At 31.8% G+C, this 25,584-nt stretch overlaps 1 protein-coding gene across 3 annotated transcripts in view; it reads left to right on the top strand.

Moving 5' to 3' along the window:
• Positions 1 to 17,987: 17,987 nt before the first annotated feature.
• The window catches only part of LOC126879789 (kinesin-like protein Klp98A), a 193,770-nt gene continuing 186,173 nt past the window's right edge, over positions 17,988 to 25,584 (top strand). For 2 of the 3 annotated variants that reach the window (XM_050643051.1, XM_050643049.1), the window contains exon 1: positions 18,030 to 18,151. In XM_050643051.1, coding sequence (XP_050499008.1) covers positions 18,105 to 18,151 — 47 coding nt within the window. In that variant the 5' untranslated portion in view covers positions 18,030 to 18,104. Of the gene's footprint in view, positions 18,152 to 25,584 lie in introns of all 3 variants that reach the window. The other variant, XM_050643048.1, reaches the window with a different exon arrangement.

The raw sequence follows: 25,584 nt of genomic DNA, 5'->3' as shown, positions 1-25,584 counted from the left end.
ATCTTATGTGTTAATATAGAAGGTCTAACAACCCATTTTTGTGAGTTAAAACAGTTACTAACAGATTTTCAACCGGTTCTTGTAATTGTAACGGAAACTCACATAACTAATGATATTGTTGAAGCTGAATAAGTACCAGATAAAAGGTTACAATTATTGTTCTGTAAATTATTCCACTAGCAGACACACTGGAGGGGTAATCTGTTGTGTACGTAGTCATATTATTTACCGAGAATTGAAACAATTTTCAATTCAAATGGAGTATTGGTGCAAAGACATAGATAATAATAAAGATCTGCGAATAATTCTCAACTTATATTGGAATCAGAAAGCTAACATCAAAATAGAAAACGAGATATCAAAAGCAATAGAAATACGTAGAGGAGTAAGACAGGAATGCATTTTGTCACCACTGCTATTTAATGTATATAGTGAAAGTATCTGTCAGGAAGCCCTTTTGCAAGCAAATGAAGGAATCGTAATCAATGGAGAGGTTGTAAATAATATTCGATACGCAGACGACACTGTACTAGTTGCAAGAACAGTAGAAGAATTACAACGATTACTTACAAACATAAATATTGCTTGCAACAATTATGGCATAAACATTAATATCAAAAAAACCAAGTATATGGTCTTCAGTAAAATCATGACACAACCAGCACATATTAGTATAAACGGCATTCAAATTGAAAAAGTATCAAGTTATAAATACTTGGGAACTTTAATAAACGAAACTGGAGACCAAAACAATGAAATAAAAAGACGTATCGAAATTGCCAGGGCCACCTTCATAAAGATGAGAAAATTCTTCTGCAACAGAGATATAAGCATCCCTCTACGATTAAGAATGCTAAGTGGCTACGTATTTAACACGCTATTATACGGTGTAGAGGCCTGGACTCTCAAACAGAACAACATAAAAAATATTGAAAGTTTCGAGATGTGGTGCTACCGTCGAATGCTGAAGATAAGTTGGGTTGAAAGAATCACAAATCTTGAAGTAATACGAAGGATAGGAAGAGACCCAGAAATTTTATTAACGATAAAACGAAGAAAACTCGAGTATTTGGGTCACCTGATGAGAGGTCATAAATACGCATTACTTCAAAATATAATGCAAGGAAAAATAGAAGGAAAACGGAATCCAGACCGTAGAAGAATGTCGTGGATGCGGAATTTGAGAGAGTGGTTTGGCTGCACCACTAATGAACTTTTTAGGTCAGCTGTAAACAAAGTCAGGGTAGCCTTGATGATTTCCAATCTCCGATAGGAGTGGCACAAGAAGAAGAAGATTGGTGTACACTTCTTAAAGTAACGATTGGTCAAAAGCATTTAATTATTGGTGGTGTATATAGATCACCAAATGGATCTAGTGCTGTATTTTTTTATTTTCTTCAAGAATTATTTGAGTTAGAAGAAATGTGTACAAATGACATTGTAATGTTGGGAGATTTTAATGTAAATGTGTTAAATGTTTCTGTAGTCGGGACTAAACTCTTAAATATTATTCAAGCAGCTGGATGTAAACAAATCGTTAAAATACCAACACGAATTACTGCAAACTCCAGAACTCTAATAGATCTAATTATCACAAATTGCAAGTTTCAAGAAAATGACCGAACTTTTCCGAAATTTACTGATCACGACATTATTGGTACGTCCATTAATATTTGTGCAAAAAAGAATTTAAAAATGGTATCTTCAAGATATATTACGCCTGAGAAAATTGAAGCAATTAACATTTATTTAATTGGAAAAGATTGGAATTATTCGTCTACCAATGTTGACGTTTTGTATGAATACTTTTTAAATAATATCAGAAGCAGTTTGGATAAGATAGCACCAACCCAACATAAATTCCGTTCTGATAGTAGTTATTGGATTGATGAAGAAGTACGAAATTTACAAAGAGAAAGAGACATCTGTTTTTCAAAATTTCGGTATACGAATAATCCATTAGATTTTCAACGGTACAAACGGAAGAGGAATGAAGTTGTTACTTTAATTAGAAGAAAGGAAAAAATATTTTACGAGCAAAAAATTGATCAATGTCGCTATGACAGTAAAAGAATGTGGAGTCCTTTAAAAGAAATTGTAAATAGTAGTAATAATACATCGAATTTTAGCATATTAGATAGTAGGTTAAATGTTACTAAAGACTTAAATAAGTTTTACTTTGATAGTATTGAGGGGATTGCTCAATATATTCCTAGATCCTCCTTTTTCCGAAATACAGCTTGATATTGTTTTTAAGATTGATCCTTTTCCCATCATTTCACTTGGTAAATTGCATAAAGTGGTAAGTAGTTTAAAAAATAAAGCAACTGGTGACGATATTCTGACAGTGTCACTGTTGAAAGGGATATTTTCAGTGGTTGGTTACCCATTGTTAAACATAGTTAATACCTGCCTGCAAGCAGGAGTTCTGCCGTCAGTATTAAAATGTAGTACCATAATACTTGTACCAAAAATAAGTAAACCACAGGCGTTTGAAGATTTTAGGCCGATTAATTTACTTCCGATAATCGAAAAAATCATTGAATTATTAGTTTATGATCACTTATTTAACTATTTAAATGAATATAATTTGCTGTTTGTAAATCACTCTGGTTTTAGATGTAGGCACTCTACTGAAACTGCATGCCAGTTAGTATGTAACACATGGAAGAAAGATATAGATGACGGTAAAATAGTAATTAGTGTCTTTGTAGATTTAAAAAGGGCTTTTGAAACAATAGACAGGCAGATGTTATTAACGAAATGCAAAAATTATGGAATAACTGGAGTTGTGTTCAAATGGCTAGAAAATTATCTAAACGGTAGATGTCAAAAAACTAAAGTAAATAATAATATTTCAGACGAAATAGGTACTGGTACTATATATGGAGTTCCCCAAGGAAGCGTTCTTGGACCATTATTATTTGTTTTATATATAAATGATCTACATCTCTATCTTAAAAATTCATTTGTAAATCTGTTTGCAGATGATACATTAATTTCTGTCTCTGGACAAGATTTTAATAATTTAGTTCAAACAATAAATTATGAATTAGATATTCTTAATAATTGGTTGATGGCAAATAAATTGAAACTAAATGCTCAAAAAACTAAGTGTATGATTTTGGGTACTAAGATAAATTGTTCTAAATTTAATCAAGGAAATTTTAGTATTGAAATAGGTGAAGATATAATAAGCTATGTAGATGAAATTAAATATCTTGGAATTTTATTTGATCCACAGTTAAATTTTACCAAACATATAAATTTTCTGTGTAAAAAAATTGGTAAAAAAATCGGTTACTTCTCTAGAATATCTAAAGGGCTTTCCCGATGGTCTAGGAAGGTTGTGTATAATACAATAATATTTCCGCATTTTAATTATTGTATGTCACTGTTTATTTCATGTTCAAAAGAACAGGTATATCGTTTGCAGTTGCTTCAAAATAAAGCTATGAGAATTGTCCTTGGATGTAGCAAGTATACCTCTATAAACTTTATGCTGGAAACATTAAATTTTTTAGATGTTAATCAGCTTATTACTGAGTCATGTTTGGTGTTAATATTTAAAATTATTAACAAGCAAGCTCCTCAATACTTCAATAATTATGTCATTAAAAGATCACTTTTGTTAGGTCAGTATAATTTAAGATTTGATAATTATCATATTGAAAGGTTCAATACAAGTGCCATGGAAAAAACTCTTTTTGTTGAAGGACTAAGAATATATAACAGTCTACCATCTAGCATAAAAGATTCACCAAATGTTAAAGTCTTCAAAAGTAGGTTAAAAAAATTGTATTTTAAGAATTAGTTGATTTTTCGTTTTTAAGTTATAGTTATTTAAATATATGTAAATGTTTATTTGTAATGTAATAGCTAAAAAGCTAAATAAATCCTATTATTATTATTAATACCAAGATTTCTTGTCAAGAAAACAAGAAATTTTGAAGTATCTTGACTAATAATGAAAACTCTAAAACGTATTTATTTGTGAAAGAGATAACATTATTTTAACAAAACATAACATATTTTAATTTATTGAACACTTTTTTTGCTAAAACGATTTACAAAAATGTAAATTAAAAATAATAATTAATGATACTTACCTAATTCTGTTGAAAATAAAATTGCAAACTAGATTTTATTTTAAATAACAAATTTAGCACATTTTTAAATCGGAATTGATAAGCCATGAATTAAGGCAGATATCACTTCTCATGGAGTCAACGCCTAGCAGATTTCTTGGCATTGTTATTGTTAAAGCTGCTCTTGAAAATAGCATTTCCGCAGGTACAAGATGTTGCTGGCGTTCCAAAAAATCCTTGGCCATTTTCGATAATGACGGGTAGATATTTTCTTGTCTTCTCCACCAATTAAGTATATTCTGACCTAGGCTCATTTATGTATTTTTCAATTTCATCTTCTTCTTCACGTGCCATCTCCGTGACGGAGCTTGGCAATCAGCATGGCTATTCTGATCTTAGATGTTGCTGCTCTGAATAGTTCGGTTGATGTACATCCGTACCATTCCCTCAAGTTACGCAACCACGAAATTCGTCTCCTTCCTACACTTCTCTTGCTCTGGATTTTCCATTGTATAATCAACTGAAGTATGTTGTATCTCTCATTACGCATAACATGCCCAGGTACTGCAGCTTTCGTGTCTTGATGGTTTCCAATATTTCCAGTCTTTTGTTGACCCTTCTCATGACTTCGTTGTTTGTTATATGCTCGGTCCATGATATCTTCAGAATTCTTCTATACACCCACAGTTCAAATGCTTCCAACTTTTTAGTAGTCGATGCGTTAAGTGGCCATGCTTCTATCCCATAAAGCAGAGTCGAGAAAATATTACACCTTGCCAGCCTAACTCTCAAGTCTAATTTCAGTTTTCTTGCACAAAGTACCTTTCTTCATTTTATTGAAGTTTGTTCTTGCTTTCTCTATTCGAATTTTGATTTCTCTGGAGTAATCGTTTGTGTGATTAATTAGTGTGCCAAGATAGTTGTAGTTTTTTACTGGTTCTAAAGTTTTACCTTTAATTGTCAGGCTTTCATCATTATTTTGGGTTTTTGATATCCTCATAAATTTAGTTTTCTTGATGTTTATTGATAATCCATATTCTTCTCCATATTCAACTATCTTGTTCATTAGCTTTTGGGGGGGGGGTCTTTAAGGTTGTCTGCTATTATGATAGTATCGTATGCATATCTAATGTTGTTAATTGGCGTTCCAATTACCTTTATTCCCGCTGGTTCTCCCTCAAGAGCTCTTTTCATAATTTCTTCAGAGTATGCATTGAATGGTAGTGGTGATAATACACACCCCTCTCGCACTCCTCTTTTAATTTCGAACTCTTCTGATGTGTGTTCGTTAATGCGTGTGTGTGCTTGTTGTTTATAATATAGATTTTTTATAATTCGAAGGTCATTGTATTGTAATTGTTTTGCTTTGAAGACGTCCATTAGCTGTTTGTGGCGGACTTTATCGAAAGCCTTGTTGTAATCTATGAAACAGATGTACATATCCTGGTTCACGTCCAAGCATCTCTGGATTAGTACGTTGAATGCAAAGAGAGCTTCACGGGTACCTACGCCTCTACGGAATACAAATTGGGTTTCTTTAATATCCATATCAAGTGTTTGGTAAATGCGTTTATGAATGATCTTTAAAAACATTTTAAGTGTGTGAGACATCAGGCTTATGGTGCGGTGGTTGGTGCATTCTCTAGCATTTTTCCTTTTTGGGACACAAATAAATGTTGGGGTCAACCATTCATTGGGTATGTCACCCGACTGATAAATTTCATTAAAGAGCTTTAAGAGGACATCTATGTACTCATTTTTTATTATTTTAAGGATATCAATAGGCAGTTGATCTGGCCCCGGGCTTTTTCCGTTACTGGTGTTTTTTAGTGCATAACATATTTCTTCCTTTGTAATTTCTACACCTGTTTCTCTATTTTCGAAAGATATGTCTTGTAGGTTTCCTCTGTCGTCGTCGAAAAGCTCTTCCATATATTCTTTCCATCGTTTTAGCTTTTCGTCAGTCGTTATAATAGTGTTTCTATTTTTGTCTAAAAGAGTTGTGTTGTGGTTTCTTTTTTGCAGCCCTGACATTTCTTTAACCTTTTTATGCAGGTTGAATAGATCGTATTTGTTCTGAAGATCTTCTATCTCTTTACATTTTCCTCATAGTAAGTTTGTTTTGTCTCTCTTATCTTTTTTCTGATTTCATTGTTAATTATTTTGTAATTGTGATTGTCTTTGTTCGTGGCTTGTCTTCGTTGGTCCATCATGCCGTGTATCTCGTCGGTCATCCAGCTGTCTCTCTTTCTTATCGGTTCTTTTAATATCTCTTCGCATGGAACAAGTAGGCAATTTTTTAATGTTTCCCATTGATGGTTTATCTCGTAGGTGTTAGTATCTAATTTATCAAAGTTTTCGTATATTTTCTGTTGAAGCCTGTTTTTTATATCAACTTCTTTCAGTTTACTAACATCTATATTTGGAGTTCTTTGGGGTTTTCTAATACGTTTAAGCTTAAGCGTGACATTAGCGATTAGGTAGTGGGTTATGGTCTGATATGACATCTGCTCCTGGATATGTTTTAACGGATTTGATGGTGTTACGATATCTCTCTTTAATCAGTATATAATCGATTTGGTTTCTTACCACTTTTTCCGGTTTATCTGCTGGTGAGCGCCATGTATATAACCGTCTCAAAGGTAATTTAAAGAACGTATTTGTGATTATTAGATTTTGTTCTTGGCAGAATTGTATTAGACGATCACCTCTATCGTTACGTTCCCCTAGCCCTTGATCTCCCATTATTGTTCCAGCACTTCCCTTGCCGACTTTTGCATTAAAATTGCCCATAACTACCGTGATTTCCCTGCACTTTGTCATTTTCAGTGCATCTTCAATTTGTTGGTAGAATGTTTTTACTTCATCTTCTGTTGCATTCGTCGTTGGTGCATATACTTGGATCAAATTTAGTTTCGTGTGTGATGTCCTTATTTGTAGTAGCATCACTCTTTCTGAGATTGGGACAAAACCCTCCATTGACTTGTTGACCTCTGTACCTATTGACAATAATTGCTACTCCACGTCTATGTTGGTTGTCAGTGTTTCCCGAGTAATATAAGGTACCGGTTTTGGTCGAAAGGTATCCTGAGTTAGGCCACCATTTCAATTTCATACGTCCAAGTTATCATTGTCAGCGTTCTTAAATAGGTAAGTAATATCTAAATCAAATTTTCCCCTTCGAGCCTTCGAGTATTGAAGAAAGTGTTTTAAAGCGTCTCAGATACTGACAAAATTTACTGATCAGAACACATTCTTTATCTAATATTTTGCATTTATTTAGATTTTAGATCGGGACTCTCCCCCCCCCCCCCCCCCAGTGTTAGTAAGTAACGCAATAAAAAGGTCGCGGGGGAATCACCGGACCGGGTAATCAAGAAATTTCAAGATCTTGAAATTTTTGAAATTTCTTGAGTCAAGACAATATATAAAATGTCAAGAAAACGTCAAGACAACATTTTTTAAATTTCTTGATTTTTTCTCAGGACAAGACAAGAAGTTGTTGTCAAGACAAGATTTCTTGTCTTGTCGACCCCTAGTCGGTATGGCGTTTATTCTTACAATGACGGCTTTTATTTTTATCCCTATTGATTCGAATTTCATTATCTTAATTTAATCTCCCCATTTTCAACCCTCTCTACAGTTGAGTCATTATTCATCTAACAATTTTTAAATATTTAAAATAGTGATAAATAAAGAGTATCTATCCGTCCAGGATCATCGGTATGGCGTTTATTCTTATAATGATGGCTTTTAGTTTTATCCCGATTGGTTCGAATTTTCTTAATTTAATCCCCCCATTTCAACCCTATCTACAGTTGAGTCATTCTTTACGTTAAACTTTTTCTGTACCAAAAAAAAACGATTTTTAAATATTTAGTATGCCGTTAATTCTTACAGCGATGGCTTTTATTTTCATCCCTATTGGTCCAAATTCCATTATCTTAATTTAACCCGCCCATTTTCAACCATATTTACAGTTGCATCATTATTCATCTGAAAAACGGTCTAAAATGGCGCGTATTTCAATAACGACGCAACTATACCCTATATACAGGGCTATACATACAGGGCTACACTATAGTGTAGTTAGGACTGTACACACTAGTTTAGAAGTTAATTACACAATAAACAGACATTGACAAAATTTGCAGTTGCGTCATCCTTGTTCCGGACCTGCGATATAACAAATTCAATTAGTAATCAAATCATAACTACATCCTAAAAAATATCTAATAAAAATATAATGAGTACAAATGTATGTGAGGGAGGTACAATAAAACCACCCCAATATTTTTGCTATCAAGACGATTTTACAAGTCGATAAGTCACATCGCAAAAAAATCGGATGGACATGCATAAATAACAATTTAAAAACAACGGTTTAAATTGAAGGTAGAGAAATTCAGATTCTTGAAAATTAATGCTTAAATTTCAATTTAAGCACTTGGAAACCTCAAAAATACTAACTTAAATATAAGTTTTTAAGCCTCGAAATGCGTACTTTCGCATTATGTATTCAGATTTTAAATCGCCAATAACTCGAAATATAAACTTTTGAGAAAAGTGACAAGGTACCTTTCTTATTTAGAATGGCCCAAAAAATCTAAAAACATCTTTTCCGGAGCAAAAAAGGTGATCTTTTGTATTTGTTTAAAAAATTGTTAAACAATTTCTACCCAAAAATTATGCCTGGCACTCTCCAGATTTGTTTAAAGGGGACATTTTTGAATAGGAATCCGCAAAGAATCCGAATCAGAAATTTTTTCAGACGGCAGCGGTCTCACCAAATGGACTAATTGTTAGGGGAGAGTTGGACAAAACGGGATACCATTCTTGTTTATTTTTATTACGGAAAAAATGTTAAAGAAATTATCATAATATTATTTTTTTATAGGTATAACATTTATTGAAGCACACAAAAAACATATTATTAGCTATATTTAATGACTGGAAAATAGTAAAAAAAAATATTTATTTAAAGTCCTGCAAATCCCGTTTTAGCATACCACGGTTGGATAAAACGGGATAGGTTCACAATATTTAATTTTTTACATAAAAGTATCTAAAAAGTATATTTAAGTAAATATAAGACTACAAAACAAAATTTACATTTGAAAAAACAATATCTTCAGTAGTCAGAAACTTAAAAATAGGCCTTTTTTATGTTTTATTGCAAAATGGGAAATAAGACATTTCATTTAGGACTAGGTACGTATATCAGAACAAAAGTCACATACAAATATGTTGTTCTTTTCTGCAGTATGAGAACACGCTTTACCGGTATTTAAAAAATTAATAGGCCAACAAATAAATAGGTGGATAAAACGGGACATAAAAAACTGTATCCCATTTTATCCAACTTATAAGTGTCCCGTTTTGTCCAACTCAGACATATTTCAAAACAACAATGGCTCCTGTCTAAACGTTAAAGTAAAATTAAATTGACTACATATGAGAATATTTGTTAATAAGTGCTTAATTAAATGTAATAGTCACCGGAATTATATGTTTAGATATGTAGGCAATATAATGTAGAAAACAACGCACTTAAAAGTACAAAGTACCAAAAAATAGAGTCAAACAATTCTAAACACAACAACTTTTTATCAAATAATGGCATCGAGGTAAAACGAACTGGGAATGTTAAAATGACGACTGAGAACAAGTTTTCGTCGTTGTCCGATTGATAGCAGCATCTCTAGGCTAGGTATCCCGTTTTATCCGACTATCCCATTTTATCCAACTCTCCCCTACTTACCGTGGTAAAATAAATTGTGATCCAGAACCAGATTAAAACGTAATGACTGTCTAAATCTAGGTACTAGAAAAATAAATAATAAATCAATACAAAAAAACTACAACTACATTATAAGAGCGTAGGCGCAAAATTTCTGGTCAATGATTTTTCGAGTCCTGAGAAAACTAATAAGTATTTTTGAAAAATTTAAACGCAGAATGAAAATTACATTATTACCGAGGGCCGAAAGTCCCTGAAGACTTCTATAATTGTTATTGTAATAAAGTTACAGCGGTGAAAAAAAGGCAGAAAATTGGGTATGATTTTTAATTTCAAATATCTCATTCAAATTTTTTCAGACGGGAGCTGTCTCACAATATGGACTAATAGACCGGGAGATATTATACAGAAGTTCAGCCACGATTTCACAAGTCCTGCCTTTTGCAATAGTGGAAGGGTAGACTAGGTACTTACAATTTGTGGAAATATCCACAAATTTCCTGTGGTATTTTTCGGTAAAAATGAGATTTTCCCATAAAATAAAAATAGGGTTTTGCGATGAATTTCTGAGTCCTGTCATATCCGTAGAATGACAGGACACTACCTATGGATTTTATGAAGAAAATTTTTTGGGCAGGAGGGTTCCTTACGGGCTAACGGAGTATATATGTATACAAACATGTAAGGAAAATATTGAAATTTTCATGATTTTCTGGGTCCTGCCAACTAAATAAATTAAACATATTTATTTCAAAATGATCAAAAAAAAATGTTGGCATGACGTCTACTACTGTTTAAGTATACTTGTCCCTTGGAAAATTATACGCAAAATTTTTACCCTAATTCCGTGATTTTCTGAGTCGTGTCTTTAAAAAGTTATAATACTCAAATGCAATCAATACCTTTTCGGTACTCGGCAGGAGGGTTAAACGGTTCTTGTAAGACGACAGGAGTCCTAGATTTGTAAGAAAATTCGTGAAAAATTCCACGATGTTCTGAGTAATGCCATTTTGCATATGTTTCAAGAATCTTAATATAAGTCTATTTACCAAGAGGCAGGATGTTTTGTAGTTATTTCGTATACAGGGTGGGGCTTTAATGTGACAAAGTCCAATTACTCGTTTGTCGTAAGAGATACGAAAAAAAGTTATTTAGGTAAAACGTGGGGCAAAGAGAGGATCATAATTTAAAAATATTTTCTAATATACAGGGCTACCCGTATTGACAGGGTGACACAAACTTATGTTTTTTAATGGAACACCCTGTATATAATTTTAAGATTCCTAAGATAATTTTAAGACAATTTAACATAATTCACATAATCCAAAAATGTTTCCTAAGGGAGCTAGAGCTCTTTGAAGATGGCGCCTTGTAATTAGATTTTTTTAATCTCCAGAACGCTTCCATTTCGATAGACAAAAGCTGGTCCGCCTTTTTATCTTCCAGAGATAAATGGATTCCATCAATTGCGAATCTCTAGTGCCGGCCATAAAGTCCGTTTTGGGTAGGGCAACGGTTATTTTATAGCATAACTTTTTTTTCTTGAACTTTTAAGCATTTTTGACACTATATTATTAAATTGTGAAGTATTCTAGTACTAAACGGTACTCTTGCTTTAAGTCGGTAGAATGCACCGTTTTCTAGAAAAATCAATTTCAAAATTTTTTGTATTTTGAATTTAAGAAAAATTTGAAAAAAATAAAAAAAAAACGGTGTGTTTACCGACTTAAAGCAAGAGTAACTTTTAGTACTAGAATACCTCATAATTTAATACTCTCCTGTCAAAAATGCTTAACAATTAAAGCAAGTTATGAGATTTCGTTGATCTACCCAAGACGGACGCCTATGACCGATACTAGAAATTGACAATTGATAAAATATTCATCTCTGGAAGAGAAATAAACTTACCAGTTTTCGTTTTTCTAAATAGTTTTTGTTTATTTTTTTTCAAATTCAAATACCGAAAAAATTTTTAAATCGATTTTTCTAGAACACGGCGTATCCTACCGACTTAAAGCAAGAGTACCTTTTAGTATAAGAATACCCCATAGTTTAATAATCCAGTGTCAAAAATGATTAAAAGTTAAACACAGAAAAGTTATGCGATAAAATATCCGTTTCCCTACCCTAAACGGACACCTATGATCGGTACTAAAAATTGACAAATGATGGAATCGATTTATTTCTGGAAGATAAATAGGTGTACCAGTTTTCGTTTTTCTAAATAGAAGTGTTCTGGAGCTATTAAAAAAAACTAATTAGCATACGCCATCTCTAAAGAGCTCTAGCTTCCTTGGGCAGGGCCGCGTTTAGGTCAATTGACGCCCTAGGCAATTCTCTATTAGCCGCCCTTCAAACATGTACCATTTTTGCCAAAAGAATTGCAGAAATTTTTATTTAAATAAGAATACATTAAAAATTGATTTAAACTACAATGTCTGTATACCTATAACAGAAAAAATTGTCATTCCAGTTCGATCACATCAGAGACTTTTCAAAAAAAAATTTTCTTCTTGACACGTTCTTGCGTCATATTTGATGGGAAATTATTTTTTATTCTTGACATTTTCGAAAATGACACGTTGGCAAGCGGACACGTTGGCAACTGGGATGCACAAATAAATGTGCAAAGCAATGTCAAAATTAGGGAAAATATCTTTCAGTCTACTTAGTGCAGTCACTGAAGGTTTTCACCTCCGATTTCGTTGAAACTCCATCGATTTTTATGAAAATTGGTGAGTAGTTAGAGGATACCTCAAGGAACAAAGGTGACATGATGCCAACTTGCGCTTTTACGGAGGTGGTTAATGCCACCCCTTCTCGGGGGTGAAAAGTATTATTTTTTAAATAATACCATAAATCGATATATAGACAAATTCTAAGCAAAAGTTATTAAAGATCAAAGATTTTATTTTTTCGTAAAAAATGCATGTTTTAAGGCTGTTTCACGTATAACTCAAAAACTATAAACTTTTACAAAAAAGTTATTATTTTAAAAATTGAAATAATAAAAAGCTGAATACAGTCCTCACTTAAAGAACTAAACTAATGGTAATTCAAAGTGAGTTATTGGTAATTGAATGTATATTTTTTTCGACGAGTACTCAAATCTATGTATTCAAGCTTAAATAACGGAAAAACGATGCATTTTATAAAATATAGGTACCGGTTAAGCACTTTTCTCAAAGTTCTTCGGAGTACCTATCAAATGAGCTCCAGTAGAAGTTAATAGCATTACCTACAATTAAGCAAGTTATGAGGAAAATAAGAGAACCCTTTTTAGGAAAAGTTAAAAATAAAACATAACGCCATTTTCACAAAAATTAAAATTTATAGTAAACCTTAGAATAATTTCTTTATATTAGCATTAGTAATGATTTAAACAATTTTGACCGGTTTATAATGCATATTTTTGAAAAAAGATATAATTTTAAAAATCAGAATTTCTAAAATTATCTTAATTTTCATTTTCTCTCCAGATATTAACTCCAAAAATACTCAATATACGTAAAAAGTGATATATGTATAACCATATACATAACCATATACATATAATAATTTTAGTTTTTTCTGTATCAAATATTTTACCTTTTTACTATTTCTGTAGGGTAAAAAATAACCGAGATAGAAACATTTAAATCTTAAATTTTGCTGCTAGAACTATGTAACCGGGGCCATTTAATCTTTTATTTTTAAAAAAGTAAGGGGTTTAAAAGATTAAATTCAACGTGGTGTAATAGCCATTAAAATTAACTTTCAAATGGTTTTTAGGCAAACCTGATATCGTAAAAATGAACAGTTATTAAAAAAAAAACAATAACTTTTTTGGAAAAATTTTTGGAATAAAAAATTTAATGCTATCAACTTGTTCGGGGGATCATTTGATGGATATTTCTAATTACTTTGACAAATGTTTAATAAGGTTATGTTATAAAATGCATCATTTTCCCGTTATTCAAGCTTGAATGCTTTGATTTGGGTACTCGCCGAAAAAATATACATTCATTTACCTACAACTCACTTTTAGTTAACATTAAAAGGTTTTTCCAGTAAGGAGTTTATTTCATTTTTTATTAGCTTCAATTTTGGTAATAATAACTTTTTTGTAAAATCTTATAGTTTTGAGTTATTTATGAAAAATCGGTTAAAAACATGCATTTTTCTCACAAAAAATTAAAATCTTTAATCCTTAATAACTCAAAAAGTTATAATTTATTTTAATAACTTTATGTAACAAATTTTGCTTATATATAATTTGTCCCTCTATCGAATTCTGGCGATATTTTTATTAAAATAATTTTTACCCCCGAGAAGGGGTGACATCCACCCCCAGGGTAAAAGCGCCAGTTGACACCATGTCACCTTTGTTCCTTGAGATATCGTCTAACCACTCACCAATTTTCATGCAAATCGATGAAGGTTCAACGAAATCGGAGGTAATAGCTTTTATCCACCTTCAGTGACTGCAATAACTCTTCTTTAAAAAATATTAAGATAAGTATGTCAATTGGTGATTTTATTGTGATATCCAAATGACCCTTTAAGTGAATGCATTCATGTATGAATGATGTATCTTGGTCGTCTTTATTTTATATCAGATTTTCAGCTTCTTTAATAATTTCTTCATTGCTTAATTTTGGCAAATCTGTTAACAACACGAAAACGTTTATAAATAAGTCGATAAGATTCCAGACGTCTACTCAGATCTCTTGATAGAGTGTCGATTATAATATAGAATGTGTGGATTTTCATCTCATCACTAGCTGAAAAGTTTAGTTCATCATCGGCCCCCTCGTCAAATTGATTTTTTTTTCTCTTTCTTATTTTTTATATGTTTTATTTGGGCACAATTTTTTGGCTTGCTTGCGGTAAAGTAATTTGAAAGAGCTTGAAACTCTTTAATGAGAGAACCCAGATCCATAATATTTATATACAAATATTTTTTGTACAGTATTTTTGCCGCCCTCTCATAATGTGCCGCCCTAGGCAAGTGCCTATATTGCCTAATGGATAAAGCAGCCCTGTCCTTGGGAAGCATTTTCGGACGAGGTGAATTGAGTTAAATTTTCTTAAAATTATCTGAGGAATCCCCGGGCTTCGATTGTTAGAAGAGTTTCTGGACACCCTGTATAATAGGTACAATCCCTACTATGTATAACCAATTAATTGTAAAATTATTGATTTTCTTCCTATTACTTTTATTACGTTTACTTAGATACAAATATTACCAGTAAGGATCTGTGAAAAAACGTCTATTTTTGGATGTGAGAGATGGCATTCGGATTTTTGCAGATAAAGTTAGGTGACACCTTCAGTAATAATAATTTACTTATGCTCCTTCTCAAATATGCCCGGAACATTAATAAAAAAATTAAAATATTTAAAAATTTCGAAAAACGTCGATTTTTTTCTGCTTTCTTTGCTTATAACTTTAAAACGATTCGTTTTGGAACAAAGTCGTAGAGAAATAAAATAAAGATAATTTAATTTTGTATGATATACAACTGGTCAAAAATGTCTTAACGTATTACCTTTTCTGCAATATAGCAATAAATACAAAATAAGGGGGCAAAATACGCCTGTTGTTATTCAATGTTTTTAACCACTTTGGTGGCACTTAGAACTTTAGTAATTCACTTAGGAAATTCTTTGTAACATACTTAAACCGTGTACCAAATTTCATTAAAATCGACCTAATAGATTTTGCATAATAAATTTGCAATCCAAATGTTTTTAAAAAAGTTCAAATGTTTTAAAATCTTTCTGAACAAAAAGTAGACCATTTAGAAGTTGGCTAATTTTTTTTCATATAAGGAGGTGCTCTACCTATCTAATACACTTTACAGAATTAAAATCGGAATATTTAAGGGGCCTCAGCAATGTTTTAAACTTATAAACAATTTTTTGGCTTATAAACAAATAGCTTTGTTTAATAATAAAAAAAATCATTTTTAGCAGTGCAAATAATTAAAACCGGTATTATTTGACTTAAACTTTCAAACGCTGTCAGCAGAATTGCTATTTTATTTTTTAATCAAAAGTTATTCGCGTTCAAAAATTTAAATTTTTCGATTTTTTGAAAGTTCCACTGCGTTTATCTCGAAAACTATGCATCCTACGAAAAAACTTGTAAGAACATTTTATGCTTAGAATTACCCAAGAAATACAAAAAATGTTTTATTTTGCGAAAAATCGATTTTATGTAATTCCTCAAGTTCTTTGTTTATAACAATCTTATCGACATCCGGATCAACTGTTACCCAAAAAAATCGTGTTCTACGGGTCAAAAAATACATAAAAATCTTGGGTAAGTCCATCTAAATAAAGGAGCGCGTAGCACCCCCTCCTGGCCACAGCACTAATTTGTTTATAAGCCAAAAAATTGTTTATAACTTTAAAACATTGCTGAGGCTGCTTAAATAATCCGATTTGAATTCTGTAAAGTGCATTAGACAGGTGGAGTGCTTCTTTATATGTAAAAAAATTGACAAATCTTTGTATGTTCTAGTTTTTGTTGTGCAAGATTTTAAAAAAATTTAATTTAAAAAAAAAGTTTGATTGCAAAATTATTATTCAAAATCTAGTAAGTCAATTTTAATGAAATTTGGTGTACGGTTTTAGCACATGACAAAAATTTTCTAAGCGAATTAGGAAGATTCCAAGTGTAACCTAAGTGATGGAAAATCATTGAATAATGACAGGCTTGTTTTGCCCCCTTATTTTTATATTTATTGCTATTTTGCAGCAAGGGTGATAAATTAAGACATTTTTAACCAATCGCATCTGATAGAAAATTTAATTATCATTGTTTTATTCCTATACGACTTTGTTCCAAAATAAATCGTTTTAAAGTTATAAACAAAAAAAGTAGAAAAAAATCGATGTTATTCGAAATTTTTAAATATTTGAATTTTTTTATTAATGTTCCGGGCATATTTGAGAAGGAGCATAAATCAATTATTATTAACGAAGTTATCACCTAACTTTATCCGCAAAAATCTGAATGCCACCTCTCGCATCCACCTAAAAACAGATCCTTACTAGTCTATAATAGCTTAAAATAAGTAGGTTACAGTTTGGTATTAGATTTGAAAGGTGTGTAAAAATCCGAGACATTACTCAGGAAAATAATATTTAATACCGTTCGATTCTTTTAACGATATAAAAATTAATTTTTATGTATTAAATATCTTTGCGTTTATCCTGCCACGTTGTAAACGGTTTTAGATTAGTGTTTTTTAAGCATACTTGACATGGCATGACTCAGAAAATTGTGTTGATATGAATATGTTTGTATAACAACCTGCAATAATTTTACTGACTTCAAATTTTATTTTTATATACGAAATAACTACACAACCATCCTGCCTCCTTGTAAATAGCTTTATATTAACATTCTTGAGATACGTCCAAAATGACATGACTCAGAAAATCGTGTAACTTTCCACGAATTTTCTTTACACATTTTTAACTATGTGTAGTAAAAAAGGTGTAACTAAACATCCTGCCATTTTGAATAATGTCTACTTAAATTATTTATTTTATAATACAATTTACTTTATGACTCAGAAAATCACGGAACCAGGGTGAAAATTTTCCAAAGAATTTTCCGTGCAGTTAGGAGACGTCATGCCAACTTTTTTGTCGATCATTTTCAAATAATTATGTTTAATTTATTAAGTTGGCAGGACTCAGAAAATTATGAAAATTTCATTATTTTCATTACATGTTCCTATATCCATATACACTCTTAGTCCTTTTGCAACCCTCCTGCCCAAAAAATGTTCTTCATAAAATTGATAGTATCCTGTCATTCTATGGATATGGCAGGACTCAGAAATTCATCGCAACTCCCCATTTTTTTTCTCATGGAAAATCTAATTTTCACAGGAAAATATCACAGGAAACCCGTGGATTTTTCCATAAATTGTAAGTACCTTTTCTAACCTTCCAGTATTGCAAAGGGCAGGACTTAGAAAATCGTGGTTGAAGTTCTGTTAATATCTCCCGGTTTATAAAATTATTACTTACCCTGGCAAAATAAATTAGTGATCCAGATCCAGATCCGTTGATCCGACTCTTCAAAAAGATAATGCATTTCCCATGACTAGCTTTCGGATAAAAAATGAAAATGAATGAATGATGACATTTTGACATTTGACATTGATGTTTTGAAAAACCAAAGGAAATCATATCAAATCAAAACAAAGATGGTTTAAGTTTTACGTTTATTTTATTGTGTTTCTAATTAAGTCTAAATACCTAATTTATGTAAAATGGCATCCGTAAAGGTAGCAGTAAGGGTGAGACCTTTTAATCAAAGGTAATTTTTATTTTATATGGTTGAGTGCACAAAAAGTACAATGAACTTATTTAAGAGTTATAAAATTTCCACTAATTTTAGAACATAAGCCTTTTATTTTGAATTAATACTCCATGTAGGAACTAGGTTTATAGTTTTATATCTTTTTCACATAATTTTTCTCCAAAAGATATTTTTTTTTATATTCTTGCAAGTGATTTACTTAATAAGATTATTAGTATTAAATAACAGTTCATTGATTGTTTTGAAAACTTATATCAGTATGTTTAATGTTTTACTTTTTATTAGTCAAGTGTTTATAAAACATAATATATTGTATATCAGAGCACTTAATTTTTATGCTCATAATAATGAGAACCATAAAGGCAACATAGATATTTTTATAATTAGTCAGGGCTGCTTTATCCATTAGGCAATATAGGCAGTTGCCTAGGGCGTCACATTATGAGAGGACGGCAAAAATATTGTACAAAAAATATTTGTATATAAAAATTATGAATCTAGGTTCTGTCATTAAAGAGTATCTCTTTCAAATTACTTTACCGCAAGGAAGCCAAAAAATTGTGCCCCAATAAAACATATAAAGAAATAAGAAAGAGAAATTCAATTTGAGGCGGGGGCCGATGATGAACTAAACTTTTCAGCTAGTGATGAGAGATGAGATGAAAATCCACACATTCTATGTTATAATCGACACTCTGATGAGAGACCTGAATAGACGTCTGGAATCTTATCGACTTATTTATCAACGTTTTCGTGTTATTAACAGATTTGCCAAAATTAAGCAATGAAGAAATTATTAAAGAAGCTGAAAATCTGATACAAAATAAAGACGACCAAGATACATCATTCATACATGAATGCATTCTTGGATACCACAATAAAATCACCAATTGACATATCTTAATATTTAAAGAAGAGTTAGTGCAGTCACTGCAGGTGGATATGAGCTATTACCTCCGTTTTCGTTGAACCTCCATCAATTTGTATGAAAATTGGTGAGTGGTTAGAGGATATCTCATGGAACAAAGATTACATGGTGTCAACTAGCGCTTTTACCCTGGGGTGGATGCCACCCCTTCTCAGGACTGAAAACTATTTTATTACAAATATCCCCTGAAAATTAGAAATTTTATTAGAAATTCGATAGAGGGACAAATTCTAAGCAAAATTTGTTACATAAAGTTATTAAAATAAATCAATACTTTTTGAGATATTACAGATCAAAGATTTTAATTTTTTGTAACAAAAATTCAAGTTTTTTACTCGATTCACGATTAAATTCACGATTTTTCATAAATAACTCAAAAACTATAACATTTTACAAAAAAGTTTTATTACCAAAATTAAAGCTAATAGAAAACGAAATAAACTTCGTACTGGAAAAACCTTTTAATGTTAACTAAACGTGAGTTATAGGTAAATGAATGTATATTTTTTTGGCGAGTACCCAAATCTAAGTATCCAAGCTTAAATAACGGGAATATGATGCATTTATAACATAAACTTATTAAACATTTGTCAAAGTACTTAGAAATATATATCAAATGAAGGGGTACAAACCAAAAGGGTCTTCTTCTTCTTCTTCTTTAGTTTATTGGCCTCCACCTACTTGGCTATTTAGCCAGCTCATCGTCGCGGAATAAGGGAAAAATTCCTTATTCACTTACAATTTGGAGTTAGTACATTGTACAATTTGATTTTTCTTCTTCTTCTTCTTTAGTTAACTGGCAATTTTGGTTGGTGTGGGAAAAACATGACAAGATAAAAAAAATTTCACGCTAGGGGTAACTGTCTATCAATAAACAATCTTCTTTTTCTTCTTTGATTTAGTAGATTTTTTGAGTTGGCTAAGTGACATTTTTTTAAAAAATGAGTTAAGCACATATATCGAAAGTTAAAACTAAACATTATTTGCTGGCAAAATGATCCAATTGATTTTTAAACGTTCTGCGCCATCTTTTGGTAAGGGGAAAAATTAGGTTTACAGATGTTCTATTTTCAGTAGTGGCAAAGTGGTCCAAGCGCGCTTAGACTGTTATGCCGCTTATTATTTTCAGTTTTTGTTGATTGTTGTCCACATTGTTTTTGCATGTGTCCATGATCTTATTAGTCAGCAGTGTTTCCCAAAGTGTGGGTCGCGACCCCCTGGGGGGTCGCAATGAGGTACTAGGGGGGTCGCCGGAAATTTCCAAAATAAGACAAAAACACTACTTTGTTAAATCATGTATTTTTATTTTAATAAAGCCGTGAATAAAAATTAACAATTAATTATCAAACGAAACATAAAACTAAATATTAAAAGTCCTTAAAAGTAAAAGAGAAAAATAAAGTCAAATATTACAATGTTAATGAGACCCATGCGCCTGTTTTTTTGAAACTAGTCTTTCAAATCTAGGCTGTGTATTTGAGACACACAACACACAATTATATCGTTTTCAAGTACGAGACAATTTCTCACTTTTGTTTTCTTGGCAGTCATAGACGAGAAACTTAACTCACATAAATATGATGTTACAAATGGAACCAAACATTTTACAGCTTCATTCGCCAACTTTCTGCATCTTTTTGGTCCAAAATTCATCCGGGTTCTGGGAAAAAAATTGGAGCTTCAACATTCCATCACTTGATATTTCAATAAGTTGTTCTTTCATGTTTATTGGTATTTCAGCATGTTGAAAGGAATCAGCTAAAAACGGATTCAGTATCCATCTGCAAGTGTCGTAACTGTTTTGAATTTCTTCGGGGAAATAATCACAGAGCTGTTGTTTTAAATTAAGCAAAGTAACTTGCATGCCTGCATAAACTTGTTCAAAATTTGTAGCACTGTAACATACATTTTCTATAATTTCCTGAACGCACTGGAATGAATCGAGCTGCTTTTGCCAAGTGAAGTTGACCATAAATCGATTTTTCTTATAAACCCCTTAATTTTATCTGTGGCTGTAATTATATTAATGTCGCGACCTTGCAAATTACTGTTCAAAATATTTAATTGTTCGAATATATCAGCAAGGAAACCTAGTTTCAAAAGCCAAATAGGATCGGAAAATTGATTTTCATATGGGGTCTTCTCATCTTTCAAATACATTAAAAGCTCTGCTCTTAAGTCAAATATTCTTTTTAACACTTTGCCCCTTGAAAGCCACCTTACTTCGGTGTGATAAAGAAGATTTTGAAATATAGCACCCATGTCTTCGCAGATTTTTCGAAAAATACGGGTCTGTAAAGCTTTTCCTTTAATGGAATTTACAACTTTAATGATGGATTTCATAACACAGTCCATTTCAGGAGGTAAAGCTTTTGACGCCAGAGCTTCTCGATGTAAAAAACAATGTCTCCATGTGGCATTAGGCATTATTTCTTGTAATCTGATGACAAAACCAGATTGATGTCCTGTCATAGCTTTAGCGCCATCTGTGCATATAGCAATACATTTTCCCCAGTCAATAACATATTTACTTGTGCGTTTCACAAAACTGTCGAATAAACATTTTCCAGTGGTATTGGTCTCCAATGGGGAACAAAATAAAATATCTTCTTGAATGCCAATATTTGTATCATATCTTACAAACGTAATAAATTGGGCACAGTTAGATATATCCGTGGATTCGTCCATTTGAAGAGAGAAGTACGTGCATTTATTAAGATTTTCCACAACTTGCGCTTGAATATCTTCTGCCATATCACTAATTCTTCTTTGGATAGTATTATTTGACAGAGGTATTGTTTTTAACTTTGCAGACTCTTTTTCACCAATCATTATATGTACCATTTCAACAGCTGCTGGCAAAATCAGATTTTCAGCAATTGTGTGCGGATTACTAGTTTTGGCAACGCGATAAGCAACTTTATAACTTGCTAATAATGCTTTTTCGTTAGTAGTGGTTGCCAATTGAAAAGTATCTTGCTGTTTGTGAAGGACGTTCAGCTTTCTTTCAAAGAATTCTACGGGTTTGTCTTTTTTATCTGGATGTTTGCTATTTAAATGTCGAAGTAACTTTGATGGCTTCATGCTTTCGTTTGACAATACTTCTCCACAAATAACACATTGTGGTTTATTGGAAATAATGGTAAAACCATATTTAAGATATTCATCACTGTAAAGTCTGTTTTTCTTTTTATTACTGCCACTTTCAGACGTAGATGGTTCTGCACTTCTTTTTAAAAACTTATCCATAATTTGTAATTTATCGTAGACGTAAATACGTAAACGGGAATACGTAAGTCGCAAAATATTTACTCATTACTTAATACCGCTGCATTCGCCACAACGTGCTGTTTCGAACTGAGGTCTCATTGCACATCGCCGCTTATATAAAGCCAAAACGAGGCTACGAGAACGTTCCAGAGTGCCATCTAGTAGCGAAGTAAGGAGTAGAGCCTTCGCGAATATCATGGAAAAGTATTGCGATGTAGACACAAAGATGTCGCGGTGTACAATGTGCAGTCGACTTTTTATTATTTATTTTTATTGTAAATGCTAGTCTGGCAGAAGTACTACTAGTGTACTAGTGGGACAGATCGCAATTATTAAAATAATTGTTGAATATTTTAAATGTATTTAGTTTGAATTTAAACAGTAAAGTAAAATAAAATTTGAGAAACCATCAGTTGTAAATTAGGCATGCTATTTTTGTCGCTATTTTGGTTTGGGTGATGAGTAGGGGGTCGTGAACAATATTTTTAACAAAAAGGGGTCGCGCTTTTGATAAGTTTGGGAAACACTGTATTAGTGGAATATCCTTTATGTATATATGAAATGAGACCATTGGCCAACGAGGATCCCAAGAACTTGGATCATGTCTTATTAAGGTAAAGCTGCACCTTACTTAGTCATTGCTTATTATTAATTAATTTTTTTTCGGTACATGAAAAATTTGCCACCAACTGTCGAAGAACTGATTTGTTACAGTGACCAATGTGGTGGTCAAAATAAAAATAAGAACATTGTTAAATTGTTTTTGGTTCAAAGTACTACTTTGAAAATAAAACATCATAATTTTTTTGAGCCAGGACATTAGTATATGGAATGCAACTGTTCTTTTTCTAGAATCGAAAAAAGAAGTAAGCTATCTTTAAACATTTTTATGCCAGAACATTGGACAGATTTAATAATGCTAACTTCCAAAAAGTTTCAAGTATATTCCATGGAACAAAATGATTTTCTCAACTTTGGTTACCTTCATAGCATAGACACATGTGTGGTCCAAAAAAAGACATGGAGAAGCGACCAATAAAATGGCGAGAAATCGTGTGGTTTGTGTACAGACATGAAAACTTTTTATTCCTTGTTTTCAATACAACGAGGCATAGTCTAGGCGCCAGAGGGGTCACCGTGTCATATTTAATTCTGATGGACAAACTCAACGGTTTCTTATGGATTTTTGGCTGCTGATTACGAATTTCGAGGGGGGATTTCGATCCGAGTGGTCAAAAAATTGTTATAAACAATTTAATTGCTTATATATTGTTTATCAGGCTCTGGCTCATAAACTAAAAGAGATAATAAAAAATGTTTCAAATAAAATTTGTTCCTTTATAAAAAACGAAGAAAAAACCGTTTACTAAACTTAAATTTAACAATTAGAACTCAAGATATTGTAAAATTAGTGCACAATGCAAATTGCAAAATAAGTATTTTTCGAAGCTTTATCGATCATAACTCGGCTTCTACTCATGCAAATAAATCTTAGAAGGTGTCGTTTTAAAGCTTAATTAACAGGCTTCCAAACAAAGTTTGTTAAATTACTTGATCTTCATTTGTTTTAAAGTTATACCCGTTTGAAGTTACAATTTTCTTAAAAATATTGTACATTCATTTGTTTATAAGGGTTTCAAGCAAATTTAAGCTATAAACATTTATACTTTAATGAACAATAATGATAGAAAAACTCAAAAGGAACAATTTGAGGTTATGAAAATGTTCATAAGTTTATTTTTGGCCAAGATGTCGATATTTTAATGGAGCTCTATGAGGCGCAAGATCGGCTCACCGCGTAAAGGTTCACGCGCTAACTTCTCGATGCAAATTATAATTTCTATGTATACATACGGTATCTTCATTTTTCGTTTTTGAAGATCCTAATAAAATTTTATCAAATAATTCTTATAATTAAATCATCATACTGTACCTCGTATCACCTTTCATTCTATTTACATTGTCTTCTATTTTTTGCACTAAATGGGAAAAAAACATTAAAAACTAATATTTCAGAAGTATAACTAAAAAGTAAGTTGATATTATTTATTAATACTATTTTTACAAACATTTTTTTCATGCATCTTCAAATCTGCATAGAGATATACAGGGAATATCAGCTTTTTTTACATCTGCATAAGTTCTTAGCGAAATTTTAACAGTTACATGGTGGTACAAGTCTGTTCTTGTAGGCAGTAAAACTAAAACTTTTTGAGGCTTCAGAGTCTAATTATCTATATAATATCCATATAAAGTGGATCTAGTTCTTTTGCAGCATCATCAAGGCCCGTCAATTGTGTGTATGCCGCCACATCATAAATGCTCGTTTTATATGCAATGATGATGCTGCAAAAGAACTCGATCCATTTTTATATGGATATCACATATTGGCTCATTTTCATGCGTAGAAGCCGAGTTACGATCGATAAAGCGTCGAAGAATACATACTTACTTGACTGTGAGCCAATCTTGCGCCTCATAGCGCGCCATTAAAACATCGACATCTTAGCCAAAAATAAACTTGCGAACCTTTTCGTAAGCTCAAATTGTTCCTTTTGAGTTCTTTTATCATTATTGTTAATTAAAGTATAAATGTTTATAGCTCAAGTTTGCTTGAAACCTTTATAAACAAATTAATGTACAATTTTTTAAAGAAAATTATAACTTCAAACGGGTATAACTTTAAAACAAATGAAGATCAAATAATTTAACAAACTTTGTTTGGAAACCTCTTAATTAAGCTTTAAAAGGACACCTTATAAGGCTCATTTGCATGCGTAGAAGCCGAGTTACGATCGGTAAAGCTTCGAAAAATACTTATTTGTAATTTGCATTGTGCACTAATTTTACAATATCTTGAGTTCTAATTGTCGGATTTAAGTTTAGTAAACGGTTGTTTCCTCATTTTTTATTAGGGAACAAATTTTATTTGAAACATTTATTTTATCTCTTTTAGTTTATAAGCCAGAGCCTTATAAACAATTTATAAACAATTAAATTGTTTATAACAATTTTTTGACCACTCGGATCGAAATCCACCCTCGAAATTCGTAATCAGCAGCCAAAAATCCATAAGAAACCGTTGAGATTGTCCATCAGAATTGAAAATGACACGGTGACCTCTATTTGGCGCCTAGACTAGCCTCCAAATAACTGCCTTGCTTTCCAATCTGAAAAGTGTTTATTATTTAACGTAGGTAGACCAAATTTATCTCTGGAAAATTTAAACCAA

The sequence above is a fragment of the Diabrotica virgifera genome, chromosome 2 (assembly GCF_917563875.1).
Source record: "Diabrotica virgifera virgifera chromosome 2, PGI_DIABVI_V3a".
Taxonomy (NCBI): domain Eukaryota; kingdom Metazoa; phylum Arthropoda; class Insecta; order Coleoptera; family Chrysomelidae; genus Diabrotica; species Diabrotica virgifera.
The sequence above is the reverse complement of the archived record's forward strand: the minus strand, read 5'-3'. Positions and strand labels throughout refer to the sequence as shown.